This window comes from Chanodichthys erythropterus, chromosome 13 (assembly GCF_024489055.1).
Source record: "Chanodichthys erythropterus isolate Z2021 chromosome 13, ASM2448905v1, whole genome shotgun sequence".
Classification (NCBI taxonomy): Eukaryota; Metazoa; Chordata; class Actinopteri; order Cypriniformes; family Xenocyprididae; genus Chanodichthys; species Chanodichthys erythropterus.
Genome location: NC_090233.1, coordinates 48885342 through 48908791, shown reverse-complemented (window position 1 = coordinate 48908791; position 23450 = coordinate 48885342). Strand labels below are relative to the sequence as shown.

At 35.8% G+C, this 23450-nt stretch overlaps 2 protein-coding genes across 4 annotated transcripts in view; both read left to right on the top strand.

The window, feature by feature from the left end:
* The first annotated feature begins 232 nt into the window (after window positions 1–232).
* Window positions 233–3958, top strand: zbtb43 (zinc finger and BTB domain containing 43). Its single transcript, XM_067406952.1, has 2 exons — window positions 233–295; window positions 1271–3958. The coding sequence occupies exon 2, from the start codon at window positions 1293–1295 to the stop codon at window positions 2577–2579; it is 1287 nt and encodes a 428-aa protein (XP_067263053.1). The 5' UTR covers window positions 233–295; window positions 1271–1292; the 3' UTR covers window positions 2580–3958.
* Window positions 3959–7072: 3114 nt separating this feature from the next.
* The window catches only part of LOC137034337 (ras-specific guanine nucleotide-releasing factor RalGPS1), a 171320-nt gene continuing 154942 nt past the window's right edge, over window positions 7073–23450 (top strand). For all 3 annotated transcript variants that reach the window (XM_067407161.1, XM_067407160.1, XM_067407163.1), the window contains exon 1: window positions 7073–7321. The gene's annotated coding sequence lies outside the window, so the exon portion shown is untranslated. The remainder of the gene's footprint in view (window positions 7322–23450) is intronic.

Here is a 23450-nt window from a genome sequence, read left to right as displayed (position 1 = left end):
GTTGCACAATTTAAGAACTTATTTTAAAATAAAATAACAATTTTATTGTTGCCAATATTATGTCTGCAACGTATTCTAACAACAGTTTTTATTTTACTTTACTTTACTTTGTCACTGGTGCTGGAAAAATGGCAATCTGGCACCCAGCAGAAAGTAGGCGTGTTTGTTTACATTTCTTCCTGCGCCACGCGACTGTGCGTGATGACGTAAGTGATACGCAGCGCTCTGGCTCTCGGAAGAGAGAGAGGAGACAGGCTAGCTTTCAGAAAACCGGACTAAAGTGATGCAGAAAACGGTAAGAAGGGAATTTTTATTCCACCGTGAGTGAGGCAGAAAACTACACTAATATCTACGCGTCTTTTTCATGAACAACAATGTCTCTGTCGCCTGTTAACACCCATAAAGTCCCTTGATGTGCCAGCTAGCAGTATAGCAGGTTAGCCTGATCTCTAATGTACTGAACTGTGAATTTTGACAGTTCACTAGTTTAAAAGATAATTAAATAGCTTTCCTTTGAATACCAACATTTATGATTTTATTTTATCTTTATTTCATCTTTCCATGTGGAGAATTTTGCCACCAGAAATGGTCACTGTGGTTTTTTGTAATCTTATACATCTCACTACAATTCCTTACAAAATGTTGCCATGGATACCGACAAAATATCACAGCATTACTACGTGTAGTAATAATTATCTCCGTAAAATCTCTATAAAGTACAAATGACTTACATCATTTAGTGTAAAAAGATTTCATAATCTATATATAATGACTTCTGTTGTTATGGTATTTGTGTGGAAAACATGGTACATTTTGATAATCGATACAATAATAATTATTATTGTTTATATAGTAGTGACCAAAAACAAGGGGGAAAAAGTACAAAAGTATCAAAATGTGCTTCAAATCAAACAATGAAAAAGATTAAAATGACTGTGAACTGGGTAAGTTTAACAATGACATTGACTGAATGAATAAAAACACAATTTACATAACATAAAATGCAAACAACAACAGATGTGTGATTTTTCCTGCCTAGCACATAGATAACAAACACCGGGAAAAATATTATATTAATATTTGCTATATTACCAAGTTATTGGCACCAAAATACAGAGTTTGGCCATTCAATGAAGCTTTCCTGACTGTGCATGATTATTTGCATTTTGTAATTTGTAAGTAGCATTGCTTTTTTGGCCCTTCTATAACAAACATGCTATTTAGTATAGATGATTTTGAGCAACACTAACCTGTCCTGCCTTTTTCTTAGAGCGATTAACTTCTGCATAACCATGGAGACTGATGCAAACTCCTTCCATGTGGAGTTCCCAGATTTTTCCTGCTCCCTCCTGAAGAAGCTGAACCAGCAGCGGCAGAGAGGGCAGCTGTGTGACCTCATGGTGTCCCTCGGCGGCCATCAGTTTCGTGCTCACCGCGCGGTGCTGGCCGCCAGCTCACCGTACTTCTGCGATCAGGTGCTGCTGAAGAACAGCGCCCGCGTGGTGCTGCCGGACGTCATGCATCCGTGCGTTTTCGAGCAGCTTCTCTTGTCGTGCTACACGGGAGCGCTGTCCGTGCCATCTGGAGAGGTGGTGGCCTTCCTCACGGCCGCAAGCTTCCTGCAAATGTGGCACGTAGTGGACAAATGTACTGAGCTTTTGGAAGTGGGGAAGAAGAAAAACAGCTGCAGCGGGCATTTCGACCATGGATCCTCTCCGAGAGGTGATGGTTACGGCACCGACAATGAGGACACCGGCCAGACTGCAGGTCAAGCGGAAGATCTAGTTGATGACGGCCTTTCGATTCCCACTTTGGGAACATTGGAAAGCGCCGGCTGCTCGTCTCCAGATGATCCGAGCAGCGAGAATGGGTCGGATGCAATGGAAAACCAGTGCTCTAGACCTGCCTACGTGCCGCCGAGCATAATGGGACACAGGAAGAAGGTGCATATAAAAGCAGAGCGGCAGAATCGAGAAGCCTGCGGCGCCCTGTTTGGCAGTGAACACACCATGAACGATTCAGATGAAAACTGCCACAATCCAAACATCATAGCTGAGGATTGTTTTGAAGAGAAGTTGGTGGAGTGTTTGGATGGCGATTGCTCCTACGAAGAGCCCTCGGACTTCTACGGGTCCTCCATGGAGGGCTTTTCACAAGCCGGAGACGAGCTCTCTGACCCACCGTCCAAGGAGAAACTGCAACTAGAAGGAAGTGCAGATGTTTCTCAAGATGAGGCACCTGTTGACAGTGGCCTGAAGGAGGAAACTTCTCACTCAGGGTTCGCCTCGGTGGTTTATAAGCTCTATCCGTGTCAGTGCGGCAAAAGTTTTACGCACAAAAGCCAGAGGGACCGCCACATGAGCATGCACCTGGGTCTGAGGCCGTTCGGTTGCGCCGTTTGCGGCAAAAGCTTCAAAATGAAGCATCACTTGGTGGGCCACATGAAGATCCACACGGGCATTAAACCCTACGAGTGCAGCCTGTGCTCGAAACGCTTCATGTGGAGAGACAGCTTCAACCGCCATACCTCCACTTGTGCAAGAGCCCACCAGACCCGACGGGCCTCCCAGATCTGCTAGTGGAACATTTGAGAAACCTCAGCATGGAAGCATCCTTTACCAGAATGCCAAATTGAGTATTATTTTTTTTTTTGGCTTTTATTTTAAACAAGAACCTCAATTTTGAACAGAGGCCTGTTCTGTTCATTTGTTCAGGTGTACACTACCAGTCAAAGGTTTGGAATAAATACATTTTTGCAATGGTTTTAAAAGAAGTCTCTTCTGCTCGCCAAAGCTGTTGATCAGTAAAAACAGCAATATTCTGAAATATTTTTACAATTTTTAAAGCACTGTAAAATGTAATTTTATTCCTGTGATCAAAGCTGAATTTTCAGCATCATTACTCCAGCCTTCAGTGTCACATGATCCTTCAGAAATCATTCTAATATGCTGATTTGCTGCTCAAGAAACTTTTCTGATTAAAGTGCTGCTTTATATTTTTGTGGAAACCGTGATGCACTGATATTCAAAAGTTTGTATTAGTAATGGAGACCTATAATGCCCCTTTTATAAGATGTAATATACGTCTCTGGTGTCTCCAGAATGTGTCTGTGTAGTTTCAGCTCATAATACCCCACAGATCATTTATTATAGCTTGTCAAATTTGCCCCTATTTGGGTTTGAGCAAATGACACACGCCATTTTTGTGTGTGTGTCTTTAAATGCAAATGAGCTGCTGCTCCCGGCCTACTTTCCAGAAGAGGGCGGAGCTTTAACAGCTCAACAACAACAAAGCTGGAGAATCTCACGCAGCCAAAATGAGGATTGTCAGTAACGGTGTTCAGCCTTACATTGTTCAAACCGGAGTCCGGCGTAAAATGACGGCATGGTAACAACACTCCCAACATGGCCTCACCCCCTTTGTTGCGTGTTCTCGGGGGCGGGGTTTATGTAAATTTTGGGGTTAGTGATGTCACTAAGCCAGGAAGAAGCTCGTTGTAGTCCCTACCAGCCGTTTGTTGTAGTCCTTAAACAGTGATTTCTGTACAAGAAAATATCTCTCTTTGCATTGAACTTTGAGTGTTGTAACTTTGCAGATGATGTTTGTGCTCAGACAGCAACATTACACACTAACTAAAGTTAAAAAAGTGAAATCATCATCAAGGACCCCTTTAAGTAATTTTTTTTTTCCTTTTCAAGAAAAATTTAAATGAATGCTTTAATTCAACTTGGATGCATTAAATTGAACAAAAGTGTCAATAAAGACATTTATAATGTTACAAAAGATTTCTATTTCAAATAAATGCTTTTCTTTTGAACTTTGAACCTCTTTGGAGTCTCACAAAAGTATAGCAAAAACTTTAACAAGAACCCTAATTAATAATTGAGCACCAATAATTGATCATTATTGAGCAACAAATCAGCATATTAGAATGATTTCTGAAGGATCATGTGACACTGAAGACTGGAGTAATGATGCTGAAAATTCAGCTTTGATCACGGAAATAAATTACATTTTAAAATATATTGGCATTTAAAACAGTTATTTAAAATTGTAATTATTTCACATTTTTACTGTATTTTTGATCAAATAAATAGAGCATTGGTGGGCAGAAGAGACTTCTTTTAAAAGCATTTTAAAAAATCTTAATTATTTCAAACTTTTGGCTGCCGGTGTATCTCAGAAAAACCTCATGGAATGATGTAAAGTCACCATGAAATCAGAATTGACCTTTTTACTTTCTTAATGGACTTTATTAAAGTAAAATGTAATTTCATGTTGACTTAAATGTCATTCTGATATCTCAGAATGGAGCGATTATTATATCAGAAGGAATAAATATGACCATATTCTACCACACAGACACAAGAGCCTTGAATGCTGTTGTAATATTCAGGTTATACGCCTCACCAAGCGCTTTGGACTTATACTAAATTTTAACAAGGTTTATCTAATGTAAATAGAAATATTCTCCAGTGCAGCATTATGCTGGATTTCATTTGCTTTGGTTGAGTTGGATTCAGGTTTTGGCATTAACTCTATTGCTGATCTCTATAATTTCATTGCTAGAGCGCTTCAAATAGGATTTCACAGAGAATAGCGGTTGTTTCAGCTGCTAATCTGTTCTAATCCACTTTATGCTCTGAAAGTCAACAGATTTATTAGGAGGATTTTGAAAAGGAAAAAGTCAAATAAAATCGTACATAATGCTGCATAAATGGCATTGGCATTTTCATCTTTCAGCTTCTGCAAACAGTATTCTTGTATGTGATGTTCATTTTGTCAAATGTTTTTATAATGTGCCATAAATGTAAAATATTATAAAATATATATAAAAAAAAAACATGCCCAGGTCATATTCCATAAAGAAAAGAAGTTATATTTTGCATAAAATAATTATCTTTCGCTAAAAAAACTTAGGCCTTACAGTATTATGCACATTTTCTCATCCAGTTCATTTAGATGTTTGTAATTCTCAGTATTCTAAATGGGAATTCTCACTATACTAGACTAGAGTTACTTTTCTTTATGCAAAATATGACTTTTTATTTTTTTGCTGTTAATTATTTATTTATTTTCTGTGGTGAAATATGACCAGGAAATGATCTTGATGGCTTTTACATCATTCATATGTATACTGAACTGAAGTGGATTTAAGAGAGAAATATGGAATCGCAGCCACTTGTAAATATCAGATATCATTGAAGTGAAACTGAGAACACATCTATATCTTTTCACTTCGCAAAGACATTTCATGCAAACATCAAACACAAAAGAGCACAAAAAGCAAACAACTTTTGAAAGGGCTGTAAAACACTTGTACATAAGCAGTTGGGTGTTCACTTGTATTATTTTAATAATCTAATGTACAAAATGTGCCATGAATGGATGGCTGGATGTCTGGCTTTCAGTAGTTTGGTATTACAGTCTTTTTGTGCTTGAACTGTTACATCAATACCTCAGATGCTGTGGTATTCAGTAGTTTAAAGATGTGTTAAGAAGACACAAAGGAGCATGGATTAGAACAAAATGTAAGCTCATTTTATTATAGTTTTAGATCTAATAAATAGGGCTTTTCTTAGAGTATTGAATTATACCTGAAAGTGTTATAAGCTAGTATAACACTCAAAGTGTCTTTTTGGCGATAGTCATTTGATTTTGTTCATTTGTTGTATGTAAATAGTGTTTGAATTATATTTTTTTTTATTATGAATGTGCAAATTTCTATATCAAACAGAACAAACAAGTGACAATCATATAGGCAGAAATGACGTGAAGGATTTTGCCTCGCAGATGAAAATATGGGCATCATATAGAAGTGTCAAATAATCACTAACATTATGAATATGTAAATTCTTGGAGTAATATGAAAAGTAAATTCAACCACTCTTTTGATATAGCTTATTATGTACTCTGGTAAAAAAGCATATGATTATATGTTGATTTGTTTTGGGTTCTTAATTGGAAACGGTTATATAAAAATATATATTCTCTAGTGACCAAATTTTTTTAATCAGTAGGCAAAGCTTTATGATGTTGGACGGATCACTACCTCAACAGGACTGTCAAAATAATCTGTTTATCAGAAAATGTTTCCTTCAGGACACCATCATTTCCACTTACGCTTCTGTTGTGTTTTCTTCTTATAGAAGAACTTTGTGAAACTTTGTGAGATTTGTACAAAAATGTGTTTAGCAATAAATGTTTTATTTGTACTGGAAATCCTGTTTTGTTGCACAAAGAACAATTGTGTCCACAATTATTATTCATTTATTTGAGTTGCAATGCTTTTTAATTCCAGGTTTCGGACAGTAGATGGCAGTCTCAACTTATACATTTATATTTGACTGGTTTCCTTGTTTCGTGTTTTATATATATATATATATATATATATATATGTGTGTGTGTGTGTGTGTGTGTGTGTGTGTGTGTGTATAAACATAGTTGCAATGCTTTTTAATTATATATATATATATATATATATATATATATATATATATATATATATAATTAAAAAAATCATACAAAAATGTCTTTTATATATATATATATATATATATATATATATATATATATATATATATATATATATATAAATTTTTGTATGAATTTTTATAGTATGTAGTATCGAATATTATATTATTTATTAATATTTTATGAATTATTATATTATATTATCATGAATAAATCACATAAATACTTCACAAATACAGAAAATCTTTTTCTTTTCTCTTTAAAGAGTGCCTGGTATTATTGTACTGCCTGTAAACTTCGCTTAAAAAGCATCATAAAAATCTACTCTTTATTAGAAAATTTCGATTTTAAGTATGTAATTTAGTTAAGATTATAATAAGATTGATTAAATGTTAGAGTGTTAAATTACAGGACATCAGGAGGCAGTGGAAGACATCCCTACTGTTCAGATGCACCTGCGCGTCCACTTCAAATTCACATAGACCCGGTGCTTCAACGCGATTGGCTAGCGCTTCGCAGAGGGCGGGCTTGTTTATTCGTACAACGCGTGTGATTGGGCAGTTGGCCTGTCCATTAGATCAAAGGAACCTACCTGACACTTCCTGCCCATGAATGTTTCGCTTGTTTTGGCAGTATGATATTTGTGTATCTCTGCCATGTTTGTGTACATCTGTCGCAAATGTATTTACACTTTTAAACGTGTAACATCGTCTTGACGCTCTGGAATAATAACCATACACACTGTTTTGGATTATATGCGCAGTTGAGCCCGTTTAATGGATGACTGGAGGAAGAACGTGATTGTTTCTTCTCATTGATCCGGGATCATACAGTACAAAGATATAAGGTAGGCTATCCCAATTTTGATTTGATAGATGGTATGGACGGGTCGATGGAGTATTGATTAGGAACAGTCTGTGCACGTCATTCATTAAGACGGGTTAGTAAAGGTGAAAGGTTACAGCCCTGTGCGCGCCACCGCGGCGCTTACATGTTGCAAGGTGCGCGTATGATCAGGCGTGTGCGCGCACAAGCCTCAAAATCCTCCTTTGACACTGCAGCTAATTTCTGTCATTTATAATGCTCATGTTTGTTAATAGTTCTGAAGCAGTAATAACAATGAATATTTTGCTTTGCAATATGTTGTTTTGCTTAATTTGTAGTGAGTAGCCTATTTGCATGGCATTGCTGATACTGTAATATCTGCATGTTGTAAATGCATGCTTTAACTTGTGTTATTTCTTTATAGTAATTAATATAGGCTATGCATTTTTTTAATTAACAAATGACAAATTGTTTTACATACAGTGCTGTGCCATTTCGTATTAATGAGCTTTCACATATAGCGTTTTATTGCTGATATTGCTTTATGTTTTCAGAGATATTATAGTCTTTGTTTATATGTAAACTTTGTAATATTAATAGATGATGCAAATGCCATATGCTTTTTCGAATTTAAATGTTTTAAAAAAATATATATTATATGTCTGGTTGTTCTGTTCAACAGTTCCATTGTTTGTTTTTTACAAAATTTGTCATTTCAGTATCAAAGCAGCTTTTTGTTGTTGAAAAAGCCATTGTTTTCCCAGATGCTGAGATGCAGTGTCTTTTGTACTGCTTTCTATGCAGTTCACACACTTGCATTGCAGACAATGTGAGATGTGTGTAATTGATCAGGACGAAACTTGGAGTAAGTGAGAAGGAATCCAGCAGCTTATTCCTGATGGCTGAGAGCCAGAGCATTCCTCAGCCCAGGAACCGGTGTAGTATTCAGCTGTTGGCCTTATACACTACACATCAGTGCAGGTTTAGTTGACCAGGGCAAACGTGAATGACCTTGTCACGAGTAGATGTCATGTATTCAGTGTACTTTTTCCTTTTATTTATATATAAAAAAAAATAAAAAAAAATATATATATATGTATATATATATGTATAAACAATCAGGCATAACATTATGACCACCTTCCTAATATTGCGTTGGTCCCCATTTTGCTGCCAAAACACTAGACCCCTGAAGGTGTGCTGTAGTATCTGCACCAAGATGTTTTCAGTCCTGTAAGTTGTGAGGTGGAGCCTCCATGGATCGGACTTGTTTGTTCGGCACATCCCACAGATGCTCGATTGGCTTGAGATCTGGGGAATTTGAAGGCCAAGTCAACACCTCAAACTCGTTGTTGTGCTCCTCAAACCATTCCTGAACCATTTGGGTTTTGTGGCAAGACACATTATCCTGCAGAAAGAGGCCAAAGCCACCAGGGAATACCGTTTCCATGAAAGGATGTACATGGTCTGCAACGATGCTTAGGTCATGTGTGTCAAAGTAACATCAGGACTCAAGGTTTTCCAGCAGAACATTGCCCAAAGCTTCACACTGCCTCCGTCGGCTTGTCTTCTTCCTATAGTGCATCCTGGTGCCACGTGTTCCCCAGGTAAGCGATGCACACGCACCCGGCCATCCACGTGATGTAAAAGAATACGTGATTCATCAGACCAGGCCACCTTCTTCCATTGCTCCGTGGTCCAGTCCTGATTCTCACATGTCCACTGTTGGTGCTTTTGGCGGTGGACAGGGGTCAGCATGGACACCCTGACTGGTCTGCATCTATTCAGCTCCATACGCAACAAACTGTGATGCACTGTGTATCTGACACCTTTCTATCAGAACCAGCATTAACTTCTTGAGCAGTCTGAGCTTCAGTAGCTCATCTGTTGGATTGGACCACACGGGCCAGCCTTCACATGCATCAATGAGCCTTGGCCGCTCATGACCCTGTCGCCGGTTCACCACTGTTCTTCCTTCCTTGCACCACTTTTGATACACACTGACCGCTGCAGACCGGGAACACCCCACAAGAGCTGCAGTTTTGGAGATGCTCTGATCCAGTCGTCTAACCATCACAATTTGGCTCTTGTCAAACTCGCTCAAATCCTTACGCTTGCCCATTTTTCCTGCATCTAACACATCAACTTTGAGGACAAAATATTCACTTGCTGCCTAATATATCTACCCACTAACAGGTGCCGTGATGAAGAGATGATCAGTGTTATTCACTTCACCTGTTGGTGGTCATAATGTTATGCCTGATCGGTGTACAGTATATACAATGCGAAGACAACCAGTTCATATTCATGTTTAAACAACACAACACAAATGTTTAGGAAATCTATATTTGGAGGAATGATCCTTATTTCCATGAATCACATCTTTCATGTGTCTTGGCTTACTCTCTACCAGTCTGTCACATTGCTTTTGGGTGACTTTATGCCTCTCCTGCCACACAAATTCAAGCAGCTTGGCTTTGTTTGATGCTTGTGGCCATCTACCTTCCTCTTAGTCACATTCCAGAGGTTTTCAGAACGGTTCAGGTCTGGAGATTGGGCTGGCCATGACAATTCAACTGTTTGTAATAATACGTGCCTTTGTTTTGTTTATGCGCATATGCTTGTGAAAGTGAAACTAATGACGTGTCATATATGTATTTGCTTGCTTGTTTGTAATCAATAGGGTATTAAATGAACGCAATGCAATGAAATACCGGTTGACCATCAAGTGGCAATTATTTGACGGTTTCAGGTGTTTCTCATTACATGCTCATATGAGTCCTGTTGTGTCAGAGCCACATATGTGTACATGAGAGTTCTGTCTGTAGAGCTGCAGTAGTGCAGCAGGGGGTAAATGAGGGCGTCTCTGCTCCCTGCAGCTGTCTGGGCGTCTGACATTACACAAGTATTGATCAGGGAACTTCTCCACTAGCAGGTCATGTTCAGAAGACTGTATTTATATCTCCCACACACACTCGTCACGTAGCACCCGCTGTCATTTCGGAACTTTAGCATCTACATTCACTCCAGTCAGCATCATTGACAGAAATACTTTAAGGCCTGTTTGGTGTTTGTTTGTTCATTTTTTGTTTTGTATGTGTCTTTGTAAATGCAAAGTGTATGAAGGATAAGGCTATCACCAGCATTTTAGTTTAGCTGAATAATTACTATATTCATGTACCAAGGTACTTAAATAGTACTTCCGTGGTATTTTCATGTTGCATGTCATAAAAATGATGGTTATGTATGTACACGTCTAAACATTTCCTCATGTTATTTAAATATGTCACAAGCCTTTTGTGTTCAGTGAGGTTTGTTTTTAAGTAAGACATTACTTTTATTCAAGGATGCATTCAATTGATCAAAAGAGACAAATAACAATATTACAAAAGAGCTTTATAATCATCAAAAAATAATTTAAAAAAATGGTTTCCACAAAAATATGAAGCAGAAAACGGTTTTCAACATTTGATAATAATCAGAAATGTTTCTTGAGCATCAAATCATCATATTAGAATGATTTCTGAAGGATTTCTGAAGACTGGAGTAATGATGCTGAAAATTCAGCTTTGATCATTGGAATAAATTACATTTTACAATGTATTATATTTCATAATATTACTGTTTTTAACTATAATTTCTATTTAATAAAAATGCAGTCTGAATGAGCATAAGAGACTTTTCAAAACCATTTAAAAAATCATACTGACCACAGACTTGTAAATGGTAGTGTATGGCGGAACATTTCTTTATTTATCATTTAACAAACATGCATTTTATAGAACAAGGTTAGCTAGTAGTGTAGTAAACATTCATCTGTAAAACAGCTTGGAACTTAAAGAGGAAGTGTAAGTGTGTTGTTGATCTTTGCTCCAGTTTTCAAGTCCCTGAAATCCAGTCTGACCATCTTCTGCTTATAGTGTAAACCACAAACTGTCTGAATAAACAGTCGTTCAGTGTCACCGATGAGGCTATATGATAGTGTTACATTAGTATGAATGTGTTGAAGAATCATGATTGTTCATTATACTAAACATTCAAATTCAGACACTTTCAGCGGCCATAACTACAGTATACACCATTATCACATGCTAATTAATGCATTTAAAAAAAAAAAAAAAAATAGCAGCTTAACATTACATTGACATGCATAATGTGACGAGTGATTCAAAGATCAGTGATCAAGAACTGCGTTATCTTACAGCTTCCTGTTGAAAGCGACAAGTTGTACTGACATCGAATCAGTTGGGCAGGCTCGTTTCCAAGAACTTGATTAATTAAAGATAATGTACCGAAGCTCTTGCCCAAAGATCTGTTGTTGTGTACAGTGAGAAGAGAAACTGGGACATGGAGTTCTGTGCGGTGACGTCTTTATCTGAGTTCTGTTTTAACTAGTGATGGATTGATGTTACCGGCCTGGGATTAGAATTGTGACCGATTGACAGATTCACAGAAATTGTAGTTTTCTAAATGATTGGTACACATTACCGGATTGTATTCGAATGTATTTTTAGAATTTTGAGTAAAAAAAAAAAAAATTAATGGTTTAAATAGCTAATTATATTTTTATATCAAAAATAATATACATTAAATATAAACAATTCTAAGTAATTACATACGCTCTAAAAAAATGCTGGGTTAAAAACAACCGAAGTTGGGTTGAAAATGGACAAATGAATTAAATTTACCCAACGTGCTGGGTAGTTTTTTTTTAATCCAACTATTGTTTAAAAATGACTGTATGGCTGGCTTAAAATTAACACAGAATAGGTTGGAAATTAAAAATTAGACACATAATTACTAGAGTCAACAATAATTGATAATCAAAAGGTGAACATTTATTAATAAGCAATTTAATAAATGTTTAAATATTACTCATTAAACTTATTAGTAATTGTTCATTTATTAAACATATTAATACATGTTTATTTCCAACATATTTTGGGTTCATTTTAAGCAAGCAATACAGTAATTTTTAAACAATAGTTGAGTTAAATAAAACTACCCAACAGGTTGGTCAAACATTTAACCCAATACATACATATATATATATATATATATATATATATATATATATATATATATATATATATATATATATATATATATATATATATATATATATATATATATATATATATATATAATATATATAATATATATAATATATATATACACACACATACAGGCGCTGGTCATATAATTAGAATATCGTGATTCCCTACATGTAAAGTAAAACATTTCAAAAGTTTTTCTTTTTTTTTAATTTGTTGATTAGAGCGTACAGCTAATGAAAGTCCAAAATCCAGTATCTCAAAATATTAGAATATTTACATTTGAGTTTCATTAAATGACCATCCCTACAGTATAAATTCCGGGAATCTCTTGTTCTTTGAAACCACACTAATGGGGAAGACTGCTGACTTGGCAATAGTCCAGGAGACAATCACTGACAGCCTCCACAAGGAGAGTAAGTCACAGATGGTCATTACTGAATGTGGTGGCTGTTCACTGAGTGCTGTATCAAAGCATATTAAATGCAAAGTTGACTGGAAGGAAGAAATTGGGTAGGCAAAGGTGCACAAGCAACAGGGATGACCACAAGCTTGAGAATACTGTCAAGTAAAGCCGATTCAGACACTTGGGAGAGCTTCACAATGAGTCAAATGAAGCCGGAGTCAGCGCATCAAGAGTCACCACACTCAGACATCTTCAGGAAAAGGACTACCAAGCCACTTCTGAAACAGAAACAACGTCAGAAGCATCTTACCTGGGCTAAGGAGAAAAAGAACTGGACAGTGAACAGTGGTCGAAACTCCGCTTTTCAGATAAAAGTTAATTTTGCATTTCATGTTGAAATCATGGTCCCAGAGTGTGAAGGAAGACTGGAGAGGCACAGAATCCAAGCTGCTTGAAGTCTAGTGTGAAGTTTCTGAAGTTAGTAATGATTTGGGAGGCCGTGACGTCTGCTGGTGTTGGTCCATTGTGTTTTATCAAGTGCAAAGTCAATGCAGCCATCTTCCAGGAGATTTTTGAGCACTTTATGCTTCCATCTGCTGACAAGCTTTATGGAGATGCTGATTTCCTTTTCCAGCAGGACTTTAGCACCTGCCGACAGTGCAAAAACCACTTCCAAGTGGTTTGCTGACCATGATATTACTGTGCTTTATTGGCCAGCCAACATGCCTGACCCCTGAATCTATGGGATATTTTCAAGAAAAAGATGAGAAACAGTCGATCCAACAATATACAGATGATCTAAAGGCTCAATAGTGCCTCAGCAGTGCCACAGGCTGATCAATTCCATGCTACACTTCACTGATGCTGTAATTTGTGCTAGGAGCAAGTCATTTGCTGTAATATGTGCTGCCGTCCAAGTATTGAGTGTACAAATGAACATACTTTAAAGAACTTGAACTTTTCTGTTTTGAAATCCATTTTTTGATTGATCTTAGGAAATATTCTAATATTTTGAGATACTGGATTTTGGACTTTCATTAGCTGTACGCTCTAATCATCAACATTTTAATAATTAAATAATTTACAATAAATATATAAATATATATATATATATATATATATATATATATATATATAATATAATATAATATAATATATATATATATATATATATATATATATATATATATATATATATATATATATATATATATATATATATATATATATGAGCAATATCACACTCGTAGCCGTGCGATATGGCTGTATATCAGCACGCTGTGATTCGTCCGTAGGTAATCACAGCATGCTGATATACAGCCATATCGCACGGCTACGAGTGTGATATTGCATTTATACAACAGTCCGACGGCACGAGTGTGTAAATAAATAAGAACAACAACGGAGTGTCTTTAAAACCCTCTTTTGTGCAGCACTACTTCCTTCCGCCACGGATTCAAATCTCAATTTGACAGTTGGACCAAGCCTCCGTTACCAGGGGTTAAATTGGGCCGGGGCCGTCCGGGGCTGAGCCCCGGCACATAGGCTTATGAGGGTTCGACATACGCTTGTCCGGGACTGCGGGACAAGTGAATTTTTTGAAGTGAAAGAGAATTTTACTTGCCTGACCAGATAAGTAGCTTGAATAAAATGTCAATAACAACCAAAACGCGAGAATGATTAATCTAGCTTAAGTGGCGACTGATAGTGGATGTACTGGCGGTGATATTGCGCTGTTGAGGATCACGTAACCTCTTGAGGAGAATTCAAAACAAATGAGCTCTGTTCACACAAACTCCGTTATCATGTTGCAATAAAAATTCAATGGAGTTTAGCTTGCTATTTAGGACATATGATAAAGTTAAGCATCACACGACCGAAAGTGCTGAATTCCTGAATATCACCTCGATTGAAATCGACACTAATTTCATACAACAGTTCAATAAACAAGTAGTTAATATCAATCACTTACGTTTTAAATGCAATATGCCTGTTTTTTGTTCTATTGTAGCAGCGAAAATAGTTCCAAACAAAGCAGAAGCAGCGCATCTCGCAGCTCAGCCGCTTTGAATGATTCAGCGTTTTGAACGAATCGGTTGAGTGAAGATTCAATCGCCCATTCATAAACAACTGCTTCATTCTTGATTCAGAGTGAATCGTTTGAATAAATGACTCAGTGGCTCACTCATTAAGACGGTCACTTGCCGCCATCTACTGGCGGTTTAATTTCATGTTTAAAAGTATAAATTTCCCACCAGCATTTCTTATTTGTTTATTCAAAAATATTTAAAGAATCTCATAACATTATTGAACGCAGTTGTACTTTTTCAGTGTAAATTATTTAATTTGGTAACAGCCCTATAGTGTCTTACTATTTTAATTTAGCAAATGTAAGAATATGAAATAAAAGATAAAAGATTTGAATAATAAATATCTTTTTTTTCCCAGTCAAGCTACTTTTTTACTCTGACAAGTAAATGATTTAGTTGTCCAAAGGACAAGCACAAAACCAGGCTTAATGTCGAGCACTGTATTTCGTATTTATATTCTGTCCTTTAATGGTAGCATCACTCTTATATTTGATACTGACACAAAGGAGAAGGCACAGGCCTACAGAAATATTTTATTGTCATCAGATGTAGCTCTGCACACTACCAGCATCTATATAATGATTTTGATCAGCATTTTATTTTTCATAGCAGAGGGCTCTCTCAAATTGTTATATTTTACAGTTTGTCAAATTATAAGATTTTGTAGTCTTTGCATACACCCCTCGAAAGCCTAAAAACCACAGAGCCCCCCCACATAACAAATCCCAATTTAACCCCTGTCCTTTACTAATTCTAAAACGTCACTTCAGAACTAGTAACGACAGAACGTTGAGTCGCTTCATTGAAACACATTGAATTTTCTACAGTATTAGAGAGAGAGAGAGAGTAGGCTTCAAGTCGATGTCCATAATATTACATCCTTTATACAAGTCCGTTTGAATGTCCGCTGAGGTAAGCGATCTTTGTATTTGTTCTTTTTTTCCATCCATAACACCACAGCGCTAAAACAACTTCCTTTTGCAAAAGTTCCTTTCAATTTAAAAGTCTCTTGTGACTCCCTGACTAATTCTCCTGTAAAGTGTTGCCGCCATCTAATGGCGTATTAATGTAATGTTCACTCAATCCATATTACTTAATGGACATATTTATATAAAATAATATTTATTGAACAACACATAAGCACAATTGTACAGTTCAGTCAAACATAAAGCACTAGTTATTAAAAAAAAAAATAGGTCACCATTTACGCTGGTATGTGGGTTTTACAAATATTTAACGAATGAAAAGGATTTGAAAGAGCTTGTGACAAAACCTACTAACTCCATTGGATCCTCAAACTGTCAATCAAGCCTCATTAATCTGCCTCACCTCCTGAATGAAGTGCGCACGCAGTTTGGACATCTCTGTGCAATGCAAAGGTAAATAAAGATCTGATGTTTGAAAAAAATTTTTTTACGTATTTGAAGCGGAGAAGAGTCTGATATGTCCCGTCTAGTTGTAGCCAATGTGCTATATAAGGATGTAACGTAACGTTTTATTATTATCAAATTTAATATAGCACAATTCGACTTGCTCTAATAGATATAAAATAATAGATTAATAAGACCAAAGATTGCCCGTTCTATGTACTCAAATTGAATTATGTCTCATGTTTAACCACTATAAGCAAATCCCCGAGTCACTGGCCGAGATGAAGCTGTTCTCGGCGGTTACAGAATCACTGAACAGCCGCTGAAGCACTCAAGATCGCACCTCCGAAAACGCCAAAACAAATTGTAAAATAGGCGCTGTTATTAAATATGAGTCACATATTTCAGGTCTAAACAACTACATTCTCACCTAAAAAACTATTAAAACTACAGTTCGTGGTACAAGAAGTAGTATTTGTAAAAATTACGGCCGCCATGACGGTCACTTCAAGCGGAGTGATACAAACGGTGAAAAGGCAGTAGGAGTGCTGTTATCACTGAAATATCACATGGCTATCAGCCAATCAGATTCGAGAACCAGACAGAACTGTTGTGTGTGTGTGTGTGTGTATATATATATATATATATATATATATATATATAATATAAAATATTTATTATGATATATGTATGTGTATTGGGTTAAATGTTTGACCAACCTGTTGGTATAATAGGTAAAATAGGTATAATACCAGTGTTCAGTTCTCTACATATCAGTACTTGTTTTGGCCATTTAATAACATATATCAGTGGAGCAATAGGTTTAACGGGTCCTGCTGTTTGTTGTTTGACCGTGCCGTCTCTCTGTTCATTTGATATTTGTCTGTTTTTTTTATTTTTTGCTCTTTGGACCGCTGCGCTCCTGTTTAGACGGCTGCCTATTTTTAGGTGTTGCAGACGTCAGCTCAAAGGGGAGCCGGTTTAGATTAAGTTCTCACCCCCTGTGCCACACAGCTTTAAAAATCCACAGCATCTGTTATCAAAGCAAAGGTCGAAGTGTGTGAAATATTAGATTTTCTGACTCAATTATCTCTTTCCATGGCTGTGTTTGTAAAGGGGTGAGCATGTGTGAGGGTGAAGACATTTGAGACGCGACCACCTGGTCAATTATGCTATTCTGGTTATAACAGCAGCCCTGTTGCTGCCTGTCATGAATATGACACTGTTTTTATTACGCTAGGAGTAATTTTAAATGATGGCAACAGTGTACAGTTATTTATTTATAATTTTTTAAATTAAATCTAATAAATCAAATTATACACTTGAATATGTATGTATGTATGTGTGTATACCGTTCAAAATATGTGGTTTTTGAAAAAAATATCTTAGTCTCACCAAGGCTGCATTTATTTGATCAAAAAATACTGTTAAAAACTGTAATACTGTGAAATATTATTACAATTTAAAAGAACTGTTTTCTATTGCAATATGTTGTAAAATGTAACTTATTGCTGTGATTCAAGCTGAATTTTCAGTATCATTACTCCAGTCTTCAGTGTCACATGATCCTTCAGAAATCATTCTGATATGCTGATTTGCTGCTTATTATTAGTGTTTTGTTGAAAATCGTTGCGCTGCTTCATGTTTTTGGAAAAAAGTGATTTTTATTTTCTTGCTTCAGGATTCTTTGTTGAATATAAAGAACAACATTCATTTTAAATGGAAATCGTATGTCACATTATAAATGTCTTACTGTCACTTTTGATCAATTTAATCCATTATTCCTGAATAAGAGTATTGATTACTTTAAGTTTTTTTTTTTTACTTTTGTGTACTTGTAAATATATGTGTATAGTTCAGACTCTATAAAGTCTGAATCAGTTTCATAGCTTTTGTAAACTAGACGATATATGATACATCAATTGAATTTGATGTTATTGTGCAACTAAAATACCAAATTTTTCTTTGCCTGTAAGAACAGCTATTCCTCGCATTGGCCTGTTTGGAACATGTCCTGCTTTGTATTTTCATATTACTCCAGGTTTTTCATCACTTTGTGTGAATAAAGTTAAGCAGTCCTGCCAACTGAGTGTCACAATCATCTCTCTCTTTCTCTTTTTCTTTTTTTCACATCACTGTTCTCCTCTTTTCCCCACTAACTCCCTTGATGGTTGATGTGGCGTGTTATATGACACTCGATCCATTAGAAACGCTGAGTGTGCTCACGGACTGCAGTGATGTCATGGATTGAATCTCAGATAAGCTCTGCGGTGCATCTGAGGGCAAGTCCACCGTTGGAATCTGACTCCCTCATTACTCCACACATTTGATAAGCTGAGGGGTATTTTTTTCTACAGATCTTTACAGCTTTACACCTGGTCCTTAATTTTGTGATCAGTTATGATAAAATTTGGCTGGTACCTATTGCTTTGTCAGCAGTCAGAATGACCACAATGCTTATCCCTGCTGAATGATGCATATTGGATATTTGGACAGAGAAAAACATGCTGAGCAGACAACGTTATTTTAGTATTATTTATATGCAATTATTGCATTTATTAGTATTTTGAATTGGCTTATATATTTTCAATTTTCATTTTATTTTGTTTTTTTAGTTTTATTAATTTTTATTTTTTATATTTTTAGCTATCATTTTTTTTTTTTTTTCAGGTTTTTTTTTTTTTTTTTTTTTTTTACTTTTAGTAATAAGTAGTTCAAGTACTTAAGCCTATTGTGGTTCATTTCCCAACTCAAAGCAACATTTATATATATAATATAAAATAATATAATATAATATAATATAATATAATATAATATAATATATAAATATATATATATATATATATATAAAACAAATATTTTTAATAGTAATAATATTCTGTGCTTAAATATATTGTATAATGAAATCTAATGACATCTATAATGACAAGCTGCATGATTTTGAATTGAGAATCACAATTTAATTTTTTTTAATGGAGATCACGATTCTGAATAGACAATGTGATTTCTTAGAGGTTCTGACAAAATGTTAATTTCTGCAGGCTATTTAAAAAAATATATATATATATTTTGAATGCTTTTTTTTTTAAAATCGGTTTGAATGATTCAACGACTCACTCACAAAGACTTAATTTGTTTCATTACTGGATGAATCAGCATATGATTCAATATGCTATGTTTCCATCCAAAGTTGCGTATTTAACTTGTGTGCAAATTTGGAATATCGCATAAAACATTTGCGAATAAAGCACTGTCCATCCAGTGAGCCGAAGAGAACAAAATCGCCACTTCTGATAAACTGGTTCTAAATAACACTAAGAAAAATGGAAGTTGCTGCAGTAGAAGCCATATAATAATTTTCTTATATAATAAATTATTTGCACCTCAGAGCGCACAGACGAACCGCAATAAACGCTGTCATGTTATCTTGCATTCAGATGCCTGGTGTTTGTGGGAGGGAATTATACCGAACTACTTTACGACTCTTTGCTCAGGCATTACAGAATGACCTAAACAGCATTTCAGATGCTCTGCAACGAGATCGGTCCACCGGTTGGTCCAGTTATGCCATCCCATTGCAAAGTCACATGTCTTTTTTTAATGCGTATCAAGGAATTTATTCAGTAAAAGTGTTTCCATCGCAGTTTATACACATTTTTGTATAGCATAAAAAATTTACCTGACTCATTTGAGTGCATACTTTTTTTTTAATGTGCATTTTCAGAATTTATGCGCATCTTGGTGTTTCCATCCAGCATTTTTTTTTTATACGATTTCCCAAAATGCGTATAAAAATAGGTGGATGGAAAAATAGCTAATAACATATATTTTTATCACATGTCACCTCCTACTGGTGTAGCGATGTTGATGCAATCTTTATTTGAAGTGTCAAGTTACTTTCAAAAGGTGATTTACTCTATTTTTGATCACTACAATAGACACTACAATAGTGTTTATACTGAACTATAAACTTTTATTCCAGTACTTCTGTGATAATTTGAATTATTGTAACATAGAAATGAATAATGATACTGTGTGGTTGAAAAGAGAAGCTGCTTCATACCTATACATGACAACTGCTCTCTCTGGCTCAGTGGCAGCGCCAACACAGAGCTGATTGTTTGCTGTGATCGTACTTGTCAAAGGATTAATAGACGGAGCCGAATCATTGTCATTTAGGAAGAAGATCGTGTGGGTGTTTGATTCAAGATCGTGATCTTTTAATGATTAATCGCGCAGCTCTAGTAGCTGTGTAATAAGTGGGATAATGTTCAGTCAGGCAGTGATTATCACAAAATAAACCACTTGAGCGTGATACGAAACAGCTCTGCTCCATGTCAGAGCCCAGATGATCACCCTGTCAGGTTTGGGATAATGACCACCTGACTGCACATTTTCCCTGACATATAATTTCAGGGAGACTACTATGAAACTTTCTCCAAGTATGACATCCAGGCTGAAGTATCCCTGCTTTCAGTGCACCCTACTGTGTTCAGGGTTCAGTTTCCACAGGCAACCGTCAAAACCCATTCAGAAACTCGCAAACAGCAGCCAGCCAGCCCACATTCCAAGTGGTTTTCTGTTGCCATGACGATGGTCCCTTAGAGCCGAAGATTGTGGGAGGGATGAGAAACAAGAGGTCTGTTGCCAAGTATGATCCCTTGGATAAAAAAATTTCAAACATCAGTTCAGCAGGAGCTGCTGTAAATATTGAGGGTAGATGCATTTTGCCTATGTCTCTGGGCCTGCGTCGTGTTAAATTGTGATTGCTGTCCTAATTTTTTGATGCTCAATAGGGTGGTTTACTTTGTACACTAACAAATTCCCAGTAATTAACAGGATTAAACAGTTTTATTTTACAATAAATTATTGTAGTCAGAAATTTACAGTTAAAATAATGCATGCTGGGTCATTTATTTATGAATTACTGTTAATCAACAGCAGTGATGTTAACATCACAGTAATTTACTGCTCTTGTTTTACTGTGAATTCACATTATAAAGTTGGCTTTAACCATGCCACTGTAAGAAATTATATTGTTTACCACTGTAAAGGTCACCATAATGGTGCTCAATATTCAATTTGCTTGGGCTCTTGGACCTATATTATATACATGTATATTCATGTTCAAATTTCTGATCTACATGTAGCTAAGTCAGAAGTGTGACAAATGAAAACGTTACAATGATGACAAGCTTGAATATGAAATAAGCTAATTGGCTTGTTTTTAATTTAGTCAAACTATACTATTATTAGCATTATTTCAGCATGATTTACCAATATATTATATTTAAAAATTAATAATTGTTTATAGATGAATATTTCAAAATAAATGCAACAAAATATTTTTTTTTCTTCTGTCACCTAATGATGCACAGACATCAATACTCAACATACAAAACACAACAATGGTGGCACTCAACAAATAATAATAATAATAATAATAATAATAAAAAAGATAAACTCTGAACATTACTAAATTAACAAACAACACAAAGTGCAAAAGGTGAACCAAAAATAAGTTTTAGCTGCACAGATAAAAAAAAAAAAAAAAAAACTCTACAGCATAATCTATTCATGCTGCATTGCATGCTGGGTACCTTCATAGTACATATGCACTGTAGAAATACAATATGTTATTGTAGATTTTACAAGAAATTTCCAAGAGTACAGTTAGATACAAGAGAAGTCCTACTGGGAAATTACTGGGAAAGTAATGCAATTTTTAACCTGGAATATAATGTTAAGTGTTTGGCAAGTACACTATTACACATTAAGTGTGTTATATTAAAAAAATATTCCTTTTCAGTTGACCCAAATTAAATAAATTCACAGTACTTACATATAAAATAAATACCATATAATGTAAATACCTTTATAAATACTAGTTTTTAAACTGTTTGAAGCAATCGGTTACTCAAATGAAATTAATTATTTTCCTAGTAGTATTACGGTAACATACTGTAAAAAAGGAGAGGAGCTATATAGGCGTTATATAGGCGTTATATATGCATTAAATATAGTTTATATAGGTGTTTATATAGCAGTTATATAGGTGTTATATAGGTGTTATAGGCGTTATATGTGTTATATAGCAGTTATATAGGCGTTATATAGTATCTATTTTAATTGATCATTACTTCACTGTGATTGAAGTGGCCACATTACTGAATGTGATATGTAAATATGGGTGGTCATATGTTAATGTTATTTTATCACATATTGCTGTGTAAAGACAACTTTGGGTGTCTGCCTGCAGTGAAGATTGTGCTGCTTTAATATCACTGCTCTACATCTACATCCTGCATCACGAATGTCAGTTTCATTCTGATGAGAGCTGCAGAGGGCAGGAAACTCCTGCACCGTCTCATCTGCAGTGAGAATGAACTCTTAACTGGTGAAGTTGGCAAGTTCAATGCATATTAGCTGGACTGACCTGGGGTGCATTTCCCAAAGGCATCGTTAGCCAACAGTGTTTGCAAGTCCCATCAGTATCAGCATAGTTCATCAAGTCAGTGTTTCTCGAAACCATGGTTCCAACAGATATTCGCAAACTTCGCAAAGTTGTGCGGTTGGAACAACAGCTCTCGACCTGTGGTTAGTTTCTTGTTCGCATGACATGTGGACTAAATAAATTCTTATCTTGAGCAAAATAAGCAAGCTGGGATTCAGTACAATCTATTTCTTTCATTTCAAATACAAATTTACTTTATGTCTGTACGTCTTTACATCTGTTTGTAAAGAGTTTTAAAGAAACGTTTTTGAAGAGTGCGCATGTGCGTACGTAAGGCTGGACGATTATGGCCTAAAATCAAAACTTCGATTAATTGAACATTTTACCTCGATAACGATTAATAAACGATTATTTTGTGTCTGGGTTTTTTTTTTTTTTTTTTTGCCCTCATAGTTCACTGACAAGGTTTGTAGCAACAACAACCGTATTGCTTTTTGTTGTTGTTGTTGTTCAAAAGTTGAAAAATATATGCTATTAGGGATGTCCAGATCCGATCATGTGATCGGAAATCGGGCCCGATCACGTGGTTTCAGACTCGATCGGAATCGGACGTTACCTCCCGATCAGGACTCGGATGTATTAGGGGTGCAACGGTTCTCGGTAAAAAAATTGAACCGTACCATATGGTTTGTTTAAAATACCAACGTGGAAAACAGACAGACAGAGTTCAAATAATGTACGTTTCAGTCGATGGATGCGCAAAACGTTACAACAACG

What these genes read in the sequence shown, in the direction of transcription:
- zbtb43 (XM_067406952.1), top strand. Translation starts at nt 1,293, where the DNA reads ATGGAGACTGATGCAAACTCCTTCCATGTGGAGTTCCCAGATTTTTCC.